This window comes from Phyllobates terribilis, unplaced genomic scaffold (genome assembly GCF_046119375.1).
Source record: "Phyllobates terribilis strain yellow unplaced genomic scaffold, ASM4611937v1 Scaffold_4__5_contigs__length_816908805, whole genome shotgun sequence".
Classification (NCBI taxonomy): Eukaryota; Metazoa; Chordata; class Amphibia; order Anura; family Dendrobatidae; genus Phyllobates; species Phyllobates terribilis.
The window spans coordinates 731,484,398-731,498,858 of record NW_027362764.1 but is presented as its reverse complement, the minus strand read 5'-3'; the positions used below and the strand labels follow the sequence as shown (position 1 = coordinate 731,498,858).

The 14,461-nt window shown below is 36.2% G+C and overlaps 1 protein-coding gene across 7 annotated transcripts in view; it reads left to right on the top strand.

The window, feature by feature from the left end:
• CSMD3 (CUB and Sushi multiple domains 3) overlaps positions 1 to 14,461 on the top strand; it is a 2,085,767-nt gene that overhangs the window by 543,563 nt on the left and 1,527,743 nt on the right. For all 7 annotated transcript variants that reach the window (XM_073679791.1, XM_073679790.1, XM_073679789.1 and 4 more), the window contains exon 5: positions 10,868 to 11,075. In XM_073679791.1, the coding sequence (XP_073535892.1) occupies positions 10,868 to 11,075 (208 nt within the window). The remainder of the gene's footprint in view (positions 1 to 10,867; positions 11,076 to 14,461) is intronic.

Here is a 14,461-nt window from a genome sequence, read left to right as displayed (position 1 = left end):
ATGAAGGAATTGAGGGTAAACTGATTAAATTTGCTGATGACACAAAGCTAGGAGGGATAGCTAATACTAGAGAAGAGAGAGAGAGGATTCAAAAAGACCTAAATAAACTGGAGCAGTGGGCAGCAACCAACAGAATGGTTTTTAACAGGGAAAAATGCAAAGTACTACATCTGGGCAGTAAAAATGAAAACAGCATATACAGAATGGGAGGAATAGAGCTAAGCAACAGTACATGTGAAAAAGACTTAGGTATACTAATAGATCATAGACTGAACATGAGTCAACAGTGTGATGCAGCAGCAAAAAAGGCAAATACAATTCTGGGACGTATTAACAGAAGCATACAGTCTAGATCACGTGAAGTCATTATCGGTCTTTACTCCTCTTTGGTCAGACCTCATCTGGAATACTGTGTACAGTTTTGGGCACCACATTTTACAAAAGACATAGACAAACTGGAGCAAGTTCAGAGAAGAGCGACCAGAATGGTGACTGGTCTGCAAACCATGTCCTATGAGGAATGGTTGCAGGATTTGGGAATGTTTAGCTTGCAAAAAAGAAGACTGAGAGGAGACTTAATAGCTGTCTACAAATATGTCAAGGGCTGTCACATTGTAGAAGGATCATCTTTATTCTCATTTGCACAAGGAAAGACTAGAAGCAATGGGATGAAACTAAATGGGAGGAGACACAGATTAGATATTAGAAAAAACTTTTTGACAGTTAGGTTGATTAATGAGTGGAACAGGCTGCCACGAGAGGTGGTGAGTTCCCCTTCAATGGACGTCTTCAAACAGAGGCTGGACAGACATCTGTCTGAGATGATTTAGTGAATCCTGCTTTGAGCAGGGGGTTGGACCAGATGACCCAGGAGGTCCCTTCCAACTCTACCATTCTATGATTCTATGATTCTATGATTCTATTAATAACTTAATAGTAGGCTAAAAAAGCCCCAAATTTTCTCTATACTCTTTAGAATACTTTATACTCTACACTTTAGATATCACGGTACCTTGGCAGCACTTGCTGGATTGTAGAATCCATGATGGTGTAAAATTAAGGTTTCAATTATACATCGCATTTCAGCACTGGACTGGCGCCTTTTTAAAGTAAAAAAAAACAGGTTTGTTTTTTTACCTTGAAGAGGTGGCAGTCTGGTGTTAAAACATGTTGGTGTAATAGAAATCTTAATTTTAGACCATCGCAGATTCTTTATTGCCTCAAATTCCGCCCAGGTACTGTGATATCTCTACTAAAGTGAATTGCTCTCTGAAATAATTTTTCCATCAGCCAGAAGGCTGCAGTCAAGGATTCTAAAGCTCTTACAGATGTTGTGTCTCTCCACAACCACACCAGGTGAGCACTACCATAGCTCTCACCCTGTCTCATTTATCTTATTGTATTGACCTATTGTGCACTTCTGTCCCAACCAGACCTCACCAAAGTTTCTTTCTACTCAGAGTTTCAAGGATTTAATAACTTTTGCAAATCATCGACCATGTCATCGATCCTTCACTGCTTAAAATACAATTATACTCAGATTTCTTGCCGGCATCTATTTCTACACACAGGATGTTAGTGCTATGCCCCTCATTAGCTTTATTAGTGACCCACCCCACTCTCTAATTGGCTACAGCAGTCACTTATCACTTTGTCTAGACATAGAATAACAAGACTACTGGGAGATCATGCAAACAAAGGTATCCATCCATTTGGATATAAAACTTCACCAGTTTATTAATGCAGTTTAAAAGTTTCCAGGTACATTCAAAATATTTTATCAAGGCAAAACTCAACGCGTTTCAGACATAGAATTATCTTAGTCACTTTTTGAAAACTTTTGGCATGTCATAGAGAAATATCATTAATACTAATCAGTAAGGGTCCAGATGCTGAGAGCAGCAAGTATTGCTCTCTTACTAGACTGTATGAAGATTTTGAGAAACACTATGACCTGCATATTACCAACTCACGGGAAGGTGGTGACAGGAAGAAACCTGCTCACCACCCATAACCGCAAGAAAAGAGTGCCTACTCGGAAAGCAGGATAGAAGAAGCGAAGATGAGTAAAAATTGCATAAAGGGACAATATTTTATTATTGAAATATAAATATATAAATAGTAATACCAAAGGGATGCATACAAAAACATTGAGTGATCATAGGACACGGGAACATCCCGCTACAACTTGAAACCCCTCATAGGTATATATTCCTATCCAAGGTGGATACAGGTAAAGTTCAGAAAGAGTTAAAGATATAAGGAAAAAAGAGGGGAAAAGAAGGACATGAATCCACAGGAAAAATGGGGACATAGAGAAAGTACCAAGTATCAGTACAGCCAGGGGGAGGTACCCATTATCTCAAGTGAATAAATGGTACTATTCAAAGATTAGACAAACTCACCCAGGCAGTTAGTATAATCTCGATGATGTAGGAGACACAGGGGGGCAGATCGTTCCCATCCATGGAGGGCCTCGACACGCGTTTCGCGTCGGCTTTATCAAGAGGCACAAGATTTTGCACAGTGGGTGTCTCAGATCTTGGACAGTGACAGTCAAAACTTTTGAATTGTCTCTATGACATGTCACGTTTTACTAAAAATACAATTAAACTTCAAATGAAAAAGTTTCATCTTTATCTGACTGAGAAATGTACTGTTTTTATTATTTGATTAAATATATAAAGAAGCATTCCAAGTTTTTCTTCTATAATTGCATCCCCCAATACTTATTTCCATGTAGTTCCATCTCCTATTTTCTTTATGTAAGTCTTCTTTTAATTTCTAGTTCTTATCCTACATGTTTTTCCCATTTGCTTCACTCTAAATCCTATGTTGCATTTTATCATATGACCATCTAGTGCCACAGAATTTCATGACATGCTAGGGCTAATAACATCTTTGCCATGTTGTGGTGAAGGTGTGATTTTTTTCTCCTACACGATCCTACAGTATTATCAGTATAATGAATACAGACTAAAAAGTCACAGGAGGTCAGAAACTAAAAAGATAAATCACTAGAGATGGGCCTCAAATATATAAAATAGCAACCACCAAACAAAAAAAGAGGCAGTATTAAATTTCTCATCAAAAATTAATTTGTTTTATTATAAACAGATTAAAAGTAGACATATACAGAACAAATTATGTTAAAAGGGTTTAGAAACACCATCAGAGGATAAGGTCAGTATAGGAGCTGAATGCTGAAGCAAATGGTAAATAGAATTTAATCAGGAAGGAGAACGAAAATTGTTGCGTATCAAAAACAGATTGCATATGAAAAAAAATGTCCAGTTTAGTTATATAACTAACTTAATCTGTTTATAATAAAATAAATATATTTTTTGTAAGATATTTATTTAATGCTTCTTTTTATCATTTGGTAGTGCATACTATCAGTAATACTGCAGAGGCTGAACTGTGATCTCCTACATTATAAATGAGTGACAGGCACTGTGCAGTCATCATTATTATCTTTGATATAAGCTTCTGTCCACATTCCTTTACCCCCACTAGTGCCTTGTAGAGATATCATATAGGAACTTGGGGAAACTGATATGTTGACATCCTACAGAGAACAAAAAATCCACATAGAGAATCACATGGCGTAACTGTATAAAGTATACTATGAATTTTTATATAAAAAAAAACTACATAACTTAATATTACCTGAATTCTATCTATCTATCTATCTATCTATCTATCTATCTATCTATCTATCTATCTATCTATCTAATCTATTTATTGTAAATGAAAAAAAAGCAACAACCTGGAGTACTACTTAAAGGGAGCCTATCATGTTGAAAACGGAATCTGATCTGTAGGCAGGATGTTATAGAGCAGAAGGAGCTGATCAGATTAATATACATTTCTGGTGGAAAAGTTTCAGTGAAAGTTACATATTGTTCGTTGAAATCCCTGGTTCAGGGAGCAGTTCTATTCAGTGGTTGCCATTGTTTTCTGTATGGCTGCACATGCAGAGATAACTGTCAATTATTGACTAGGACCACCCACTGGACTCATATGCATACAAAAGACAAGGATTTCAATGAATAAAATACAAGTTATACTAAATCTTTTCCAACAAACCTACGTACATATCAAGCTGTACAGCTTCTCCTTCTCTTTACCAGGCTGTCGACATATCGGACTGCATGTGCAACTCCACAGGTTGCCTTTAATTAGTAATTTATTATATTCTACTTACTGGTAGTTGTAGAGTTGAATAATTTACTTTTCACAGCAAATGGATAATGTTCCTAAGAAAGTTTATACTAATGATTTGAAGATCTATATCAGAATAAACTTGTTCCAACCCTATAACAAAATATTAAAAATAAAAACAGAATTTTCTACTTATTTACATGAAAATAGAACAGATTGATGTCTAAGGTTGGATTTTCATGTGAGCCATTTTGATGAATCAGACAGCTCATATGATGCATTATTTTTATGATTTCTTTTAATCATGTTTGTAGGAAAGAAGATTCTTCCTCCCTTCCTTTCTACATGAGAACAAATTGGCATCTATCTTGCATGGATGTTCTGAATCAACATAGCATGAAAACACCAGATTGAATATGATTAAGCTGTGTTTTTTTTCACCCTCCACTAAATATGTATCTGGGATTACTCATATGTTGTACCTAGTACTGCCTGCAGTTTACATACATACCACTGGTTTTGTAAAATCATTAGATGCCAAGCTATATTATTGTGCATATCACTTTCTCACAGCCAGTGTTGCAGAACTCTACATACACTTCTCAGCGTTCAAACTACAACACCAAGAAAGAAAAGTTGTGGAAATATGGAATTCCCAGTATCAATTGACATATTAATGATGTGCAAATGATGAAAAATTGGAAACAAAATATTGAAAATATTTTGTTTGTGAGAGCCACACACAGAAATACACAAACTACATACACGCCTTGGTAATAAGGATATTGATGGTTTTCTGAGGAATGTTTTTCCACATTGTTTACACTTGGTCATGCAAATCATCAAGATCCTCTGCTTTCTTTGCAATTGCTGACCAATGATGTCCCAGAAATGCTCAATGGGAGACAATTCTGTACCTGCTGCAGGCAATGATAGCACATTTAGTCCATGAACAACATGCAGTCTGGCATTGTCTTTCTTAGAAACAGCTCTTGGAACGATTTGAATAAATGGCCATATGATTAGTTCCATGAACAAATCAATATAACTCAAACTGTTAGTGTACCTTGAATGAAAACTAGAGTCTGGCTAACGTAAATGATGCCAACCCTTACCATAATTTCTGAGTAGGACCAGTGTGATGTTCCCTTGTGAAGGCCTCTTCATGACATTGTCAACATGTTTTGAAGACCAATCTCCATCTTTCGTTGCAAGCAAGACAAAAGTGATACTCATTGCTGCAGAGGATAGACTTTAATTCCAGCCCCCATGCACCACGATAGCCCTTGAATGCAGTGGCATGAGGTCAGTGGAACATTGATGCCTTAGGCTTGGCATGGCACATCCAATTTTACTTGCATTACAGAACGAATCAGTTGTTGAAATAGGTGTCCCAGGAGATGTTTTTTCGACATGACAATGCCAGGTCGCAGGTTGCTTATGTTCCTGTGAGCAGCCTGCATGGTCAAAATGTGCTATCTCAGGATGTGTCTCCCATTTAGCACATCTGGGATTGCGTTGGTCAACAATTGCAAAGGAGTTGCCAGCAGTGCATCTTGATGATATGCATTCTCAAGTGCATTCATTGTGGCAGAACATTCCTCAGGCAATCACTAATTACCTAATTGATAGCATGCCAAGCCATGTAAGTATGTATATTTTTACATGTTCTGCTCATACTCAGTATAATGAATACTGCACTTTACCTGTCCAGCTTTAGCATCTCCCCACCGGGTACTCCGCTCACTTTGGATTTTATTTGGATCTCATTCTTTCAGTGCTGACTAGGCCTCACTTGGTTACTTGGAGTGCACCTTATTGACCAAATGAGGCATAGTCAGTTCCAGAAAATCCAGACTGAAGACTAATTCGAAGTCAGTAGAGGACCGAGTTAAGCGCTTCAATGGCAGGGCAGGAAAGGTGCAGACCTAGTTCAGGGGAGTAAAATCTTTTACTATTTTTTTAACCTCTTCTGGGCCTTGAAAAGAATTCAGAAAATTTGTGGTCGGCAGTCATTTTGCCGAATTTGAGTCAAATCCTGAAAATTTTGGATTCTGGTGAATGGTGAAATTTGTAATGAATGAGATTAGTTACAAATCAATTTCTCATTTATAGTTGTAACATTATTGTTTTACGCATGGTAGGGTGATATTTTTTAAAGCAGTGTATGATAATGTTATATATTCATTTTATGATATCTGACTGAGTTGAAGTTGTTGACAATTTCAGAACCCAAATTAAAAGAGGCATTGAGAGGACTAATGTCAAAACGGGTTCAGCAACCAGCATCTCTGTTGGCTTAGTTTTACTCTCCCTAGTTTGTTACACTTTGCCATCTATTGTATCCTCATACTATCCTGGAGCTCTTAATAGATTTATATACTAGTGTACTGACCCAGGTTTTTCCTTGATCATTCTTTTTGATAAACCCTTGGATTTCAGTTCTAGCATTCACTTAATTCTGCTTGAAATCTCTTTTCATTCATTTGGCCCAACCTCTTGGTCTCTGACCTGGTGATCGCTATCATTTTTTTATCCAATTTTGTTTGTCCCTTTTGCATTGATTCTCTGGTTCCGACCTTGGATTGCTTGTTTTTTCCCACCACCATTCTTCCCCCATCAGCTACTTTTCTGAAGACACAACTTGGGGCCATTGCAGAAAAGATCTGCTCCATTTGTAAATTTTCAAAGGGGAAAAACAGAAAACCCCTTAGACTTTACTAAAGAGTGCGTCAAGCGTCAAGTCTTTTCGCAGAGCTGACAGATTTTAAAGCCATACTTAGTATAGTACCAAGAGCAATAAATGGAGATTAGTCCATGAAAGCAGACCTTGGCTCCATTCATAAATGGGCTGCAAATCCCGTTCTTGGGGTTCTGATGCCCCTATCTCAGGATTGCTGGGGGTTGAGCCATCAGATCCCCAGTAACCAGCAAGTTATTCACTATTGTGTGCATAAGGGATAACTTGATTTTTCTGAGGAATAACCCTTTAAGGTAATGCAGTTCAGTTTACTTACACCTTGGTGTCCCATTTCTGACATATGGGGTACTATGAGCGCTAATCAGTTAGTGAAATTATTCAGTATTTTTTGCTTATAACTCTGCACAATACTGACAAATGAAAACATTGCCTCTTTAGAACTACTTTAAAGATATAAAATAACACCTCACCGAATAAATACTATGTTTGTGTGAAATTGTCGCCATAGTTCTTTGGAAAGTGACATGGCTGAATACATATAATGAGAAGAAATTGTACCAAAATGAAGACATTTCTCTTGTCGACATCAAGGGGTCGGTTTATCAAAGTCTTGGTTGGGAATCTGAGGCTAAATCTTATTCCAAACATATCAAAAGACAAAATCCAATTGAATTTCAATTTCAATTGGAATAGCTTTCCTTGATAAAACAGATGACGTTTTGTTTCCCAGCTGGGTAATACTGATAAATGCCACCAATCTCCAAGTAATAACAATTTATATCTACATAATAGGAAGCATAGACAGAGCGAGGAGACAATCATGAAGCTTCTGCTTTAATTAGTTCACTCGTAATGCTTAAAAAATATTCAGTTACAGTCAAAATCGTTAAAATGAAAAGCCAGTTACTGCTTACTTGGATGTGAATATTGATTGTTCTCACACTACACTCGGCATCCATGTCTTTTGCTATAAGATTTATCACTTTCTTCAAATTAATAGGCGTTTATAAAGTATAAAATTCCATAACCTCATAGTAAACCTAAAATGTAATTTTCCTTGAATTACAATAGTTTTTAAAAATGCTTTCCTGCTATTTAACACAATCCTATCCTGAGTTTTATGCTATCTAACTTGACAATTCTTTTTAATGAGTAGTTCCTTTTCATCAGCATTCTGCCAGAATAATAGGCGTTGGAACTTTCTTCCTTGGATATTGCTATTGCTGTTGTTCATGAGTTTTCATGTCATGAAGTAAATTCCCACCTATCTATTATGCTAGAATGCAAATCAACAGCAAAGCAGGAGCAAAGAGACAAAGAACTGCCCCCAATTCCTGAAGAGAGACAAAAAACAATTCTGACCTCCTGTAGAGAAATAAAGATCCACACTCACTTCCTATAGAGAGAAAAGAAAAACATTCTGATTTCCTGTAGAGAGATAAAGACAAGCTGCCACTTCCTGTAGAGAGGCAAAAACCTATCCTGACTTCCTCTAGAGAGCTGGAAACTCACCCACTCTCTTTTATCCAGTATTATATAGATAGGATATATGTCACTCTGTATAAAAATACATTTGTGTGAGGCAAACAGAGAGGTGCATGCCACTCATCCGTCATTCCTGATTTATGAACAGGCATATGAAACTTGGCCTTTTATAATAATATATTGCTAGCTCTAGGTATAACCTTGTTCTTTATTATTGAGACTTTCGTCCCCTCAATGACATGATCTAGTCTTTCTCATATGTAACAGTTTTATAACTTTAGATAACTCTGGACACAGAGCTACCTTCTTTAAACGTTGGTAAATAAAAATGAGAGAAATGGGACTAGGGGAATATATGTGTAATTAGGTTAACAGCTGGCTCAGTGATAGGAAACAGAGAGTGGTTATTAAAGGAACACATTCATATTGGGTCACAGTTAATAGTTGGGTATCACAGGGGTCAGTATTGAGCCCTCTTCTTTTTAACATATTTATTAATGACCTTGTAGAGGGCTTACAGTGTAGAATTTCAACATTTTAAGATGGTACTAAACTCTAGAAGACTATCAACACAGAGGAGAATAATTAAATATTACAGAGGAAAATATGTAATCTGGCTTAAAAAATGTAAATTGAAGTTTAATGTAGATAAAGGTAGGTCATGAACTTGGGCAAAGAAAATAAAATTTATAACTATTTACCTAATTGTAAAACATTGGGTAAAAATGTCACTGAAAAAAGCTTGCGCATGTAGGTGGATGGCAAACTCAACTTTAGTGATCACGGCCAGGCTGCTGCTGCCAAGGCAAGTAGAAGAATGCAATGCATCTAAAGAAGCATAGATGCTCATGACAAGAACATAAATTTGCCTCTATAGCTGAACTAGAGGAATTATATTTAAGAGCATCCAAGGTTACTAAGGGAATGGAAAAGCAAATGCTTAGAGGCAATCTTATTAAAATGTACAAATAGTTGAAGGGGCAATTCCAAGATTTTTCTAGTGATCTTTTCACAACTAGGTGTGCAATGATGATAAGGGATTATCCTCTACCTCTAGTGGAAGAAGGTTTAATCATAATCTCACATGATGTTTTTTTACTGTAAGACCAGTGAGAGTATGGAACTCTCTGCAACATGATGTTGTGAAGGTTGATTGACTACAAACTATGAAATTTGAACGAGGGTCTGGATGCCTTTCCTGACAAATAGAATATTATAGCTTGTGATAACTAGATTTTGCGATGGGCCAATGATCCAGGCAACTAGACTGAATACCATGTTGAGTCAGTAAGGAATGGAATTTTTCCCCTAATATGGTGCTTTTAGATTCTGCCTCGTGGGGATTTTGTGTTCCTCTAGATTAACATGTTAGAATATATGTTGAACTCGATGGACTTACATGTACTTTCAACCTAAAAAAGAAAAAATATAATAAAACTATGTCTGTTAGTTATGTGTGCTGCATTATTCTTCTCCTTTTCTTGTGCACTTGAGAGTACTTTGAAAAAATGCAATAAAAACAATTTAGCCCTAGCATGAGTATACAGAATACAGTCAGGATGGTTGAGTTTTCTCAGTTGAAGTCACAAGGGAGAAATAGCTTATAGAGTTCTTTATACAAATAATGCTTTAAATAGGCCATTCTATAAATAATGGGAGCATTGATTCTAAATTAATCAAATTCCTTTAGAACTTCTCAAACTTTTTAGCAATTCGACTGGATTCCTGCAAAATGAGACACCATTGGCTGCCATTTTGAAGGATTTATAATGGCCATGAAAAGATTAAATAACAATAAAACATTATACTCACCTCCAACCTCACCTGTCCCTGTCAACCCAGCTTTCTGCCAGTCCTCCTTTGGCTTTCTAAGGCTTCTGCCCCCGGTTCTGTCTCCTCCTCACTCTATGCAGGTTCTGACTTCATGACATCATTACATGTGTCGAAGCCCTGCTGGCACTGGAAGCCCTTATTAAGAGTGAATAGGAGACAAATATGGAGTGGGTACTTGAGAAAGCCAGTAGATGACCAGTGAGGAGTCATGACAGCAACCACAGGAGAGGAGAATATCGAGTATGATATCTTATTGTACTTGAACTCCATTTGCTTTTTATGCTTTGGGGTATTTAGATTTTAGAACATAATAAACAGCTTCTTTAATGGCAATTGAGTCTGTTTGCCAAATTTAAATTTTGGAAGATTTGCTTTTTCTCAAATAATAAATAATAACTTTTCCATACCCTTGAAAAAAAAGGATGTTAACTAAACAAAAAATAAAGTAATGACATCAACAATTTGAGTACACAGCATGTGCCAAGTTTACTTGGTGATTTTAATACTTTTTAAACCTTTTACAACAGTATTTAAAGTGTCTAGAAAATAATATGTCAACCACGAATTGGCCGCCTTCAAGTCTAGACATTTTTGATACATGAGGCCCAAGAGTCTTCCAGACATGGGAAAAGATATCTACTTGAAGAGTGTTTGTTAATACATCAATGTTGTTTGTTTTTACAGCTGAAGATGCATGTGGAGGCACAGTACGAGGAACAAATGGAATTATTTCAAGCCCTGGATTTCCCAATGAATACCATAACAATGCTGACTGCACATGGACGGTTGTCACTGAAACTGGAGATACCATATCACTTGTGTTTACAGATTTTCAAATGGAGGAAAAATATGATTATTTGGAAATTGAAGGTTCTGAGCCACCAAAAATACGGTAAGAGGTTTGCCTTTTTTGAAACCTATTTGTAGTAGTCTACGTGACTATGATGAAATTCTTGGTTCGGAAATTTAATAAATATAATTTTAAGGTGATCAAAATACTTTCCATGGAAAAATCTGTATGTGTGATATAAAATGTTTTTGATCACTGAGCTTTCCTTATAAGCTCCATAAAAATTTTTAGGTTATTTTTAGAATATTATGGTAAAAATTCAATATAGTCACATGACATTATAAAAGTAAATGAACAATAATAGTAAACTATTTATTAAGACTTATTTCATTCTTGAGCACTTTATAGATTTTTCAAAGTCACTTTTTATTCTTTGATCAATAGAAAATTTCTTTGAGATCCCCACTTTCCAAATTATATTTATACGTAATTTTAAATAACCTTCAAGTAGAAGACAAGACTGCACTCACCATATAAAAATATTCCTTTATTGAAGTCCTTCTAAAACGTGCGGTCAGGGAGGGGGAGCAGGTGCGGCTGGTCAGAAGACGGCCATTTTGCATATAGAGACACTTCCACGGGTTTGGCTCAGACCCTTGGAAGCGTCTCTATATGGAAAACGGCCGTCGTCTGACCAGCCATAACTGCTTTCTCTCCCTGACCGCATGCTTTTAGAAGGTCTTCAATAAAGAAATATTTTTAAACAGTGAGTGCCGCCTTGTCTGCTATTTGATTTTTTCATTTTTCTCCACATCATGGGAACTTTTGAGCAGCGCACCACCGTTTTTTTTCCATTGGTTTATCAGGCATTATGTTATGTCCGTACATGCACAATGGATAGTGTCAAGTTTTTTGTGTTTCACATGTTGGATTATTTTTCAATAACCTTGTTGCCTGAAACAAATGGCGTAAGTATACAGGGCATGAAGCCTGTATAGAGGTATAGAGTCCCTGTGACTTCATAATTCAGAGCCATAAACACTTCAAGGGGAATTAATCATGAGATTATTTTTTTTGTCTGTTTGGGCTGCATAGCCATTATTTGCATCAATGTTATGTGTGATGTTTGATAAATGCGGCAAATCTTTAAATCCAAGGATACAGTGTAGAACTCATTACACTTTTTACCCCCACCCTTCCCACACACACATACACTTAGGACATATTGTTTGTTTTTAAGTACAAGAAAAACTGAAATTGTTTTATCACTGAATTTCATCAAGGTTTAATCAGATTTTCATCAGTGTCATCAGCGTTTCATAAGAGTTTCGTCTTAGTTTCATCAGTTTTTCCACTGATGAGAAAAAAAAATCAGTTTCTTTACCTTCTCCTATCTGTCAGTGAAAAACGGACTGCACACTGATGGCATTCGTATGACCTATAGACTTTCATTGCCGAGTTTGATTTGACATTTGGATCAATATCGGAAATGTCTCTGCAATGTTGCCCCAAAAACTTGGTCTGCAAAAAAATACAGCTCTATAGACTTTCATAGGTACTAGTGCTATTCGTGAAAAAAAAACGGATAACACTCGTATGTGAAAAATTAACATGTGGATAAGCCTTTCCTAGATGAAATTTGTGACTTTTTAAAAGTTGAAGTCCATAAATTTGCCTCAAACCTTATTTGCATACTTACGTACACCCAGAAGATACCTCTATAAATAGCAAAAATTCTGACATTTTTCCACAAAACTTGCACGCATCAAACTTTATAGTAAAACCCTAATAAATTTTCTCTTTGAATAGTATAGTTGCTACAGTTTTACATAGATATTTTTCCCTAGAAGCAATGGTGCTAGTGAAAAAAACCTAATATAATGCATGATGGAACAAGGCATGATTTAGTAGAGTAAAACACATATAGAAGAACAGATACAGTTAGATTTCAAAGACTAGGATAAGTGCATATTACATCTCTTTTCTTCTTGGAGGTTTTGAGATATCATGTACATGAGCCTTAAAGGGGTTGTCTCAAGCCCGTAGTTTTGCAAAATTGCAAGGTGCTTGTAAGTTTCAGTTTTCAAGAAAGAGTAGGTTTTTATTATATTTGACAAAATTCTTGCCTAGGTTACTGGCCACCATGCATTGCCACCATAGACAGTTACCTAGGCAGGAAACATGTAATATGAGCAGGCTATATGTTTAATGCTTGCTAGCAGAGCTCTGAAGCTGGCCGGATCACTGGATCTGGTCATCTTTAGTCTCCTTGCCCTTATTCAATTCTGTAGAGGCAAAACTGCATCTGCTTCTAGCCTGTAAGAGAGAATCTTTTGGACCAACAGCAAGACCATGCTACAGGTTTGAGCTATCAGTGTTCAGGAGCGCAACGCCCCTAGCAAAGCAAGAAGCCGGCGTCATGTGTGTTCCTAAAGATTCAACTAGAGACAACTTCTACAGAGAAATTGTTTATTTTGGATTTTTTTCAGAAAGGTCGTAATGGAATAAAAAGAAGTGATTCTTTCCAACTGGTCTTTAAATCATGAGCACTTTTGACTCACAGAATATGGCCATAACAGTAAGCTTCCTCTGCCAGTGAATGGCTGTCGTAAATGATAGCACATCATTACTATAGTGGGGACCTGTACAATCTCAGAACATGAGCAGTGGTAAACCATTAAAAACATTATGACATGGGAATTCTTTTAAAAATGATCTGTTTAGGAGATTTTAATTAGTGGATTCATTTTAGGCACAATTTTTCCCATTTTATTTGCTGAAATCACACTTTTATAGAGATGTAATTTTTACTTTTCTTTTTAATGATTTTTTTTTCTATTTCTTTTAATGAGAGAAGGGAGGCTGTCATCCTTTACACAGCTGTGTCATTTAGGAACATTCTGTGACTGCCAAGTGAGAGTTGATGTTGGGCGTATTTTTTGTAGGAAAACAGCAGAATGATGATAAATTGTTCAAAACATAATATGAACAAATGTCAATTATATTATGTGAATTATTCTTTACGGATGATGAATGTCATAGCAATATTCAAATAATGTTTTGAAAAATATAGCAGAAATATTATGGATGCTTTATATGATGATGTAAGAAGTGGAAGGCTGCAAAAATCTTTCAAACTCATAAATCGTGAATATTGGACATACAACCCTTTATTTAACATTTGCCTTAAGACGAAAATGTACTTGTGCCTAAAAAGCTACTATGCTTCTTTAGAAATAATATAAAACATTTTTGGAAAATCTACTGGTGCATTTGACCATCCATTGGCCAAGGGTAAGATTTCATAGTTTCATAGTTTAAAGTTGAAAGAAGACAAAAGTTCATCGAGTTCAACCTACATGAATATTGATACATATTTGGAGAAAAATTATTTTTCAACTGCTGATATGGTAATCTTTCTAGTTCCCTGCATCAAGTCCCATCTACAGAATCTAGCACCTACAACCAGTAACATTACATTTTTCAAA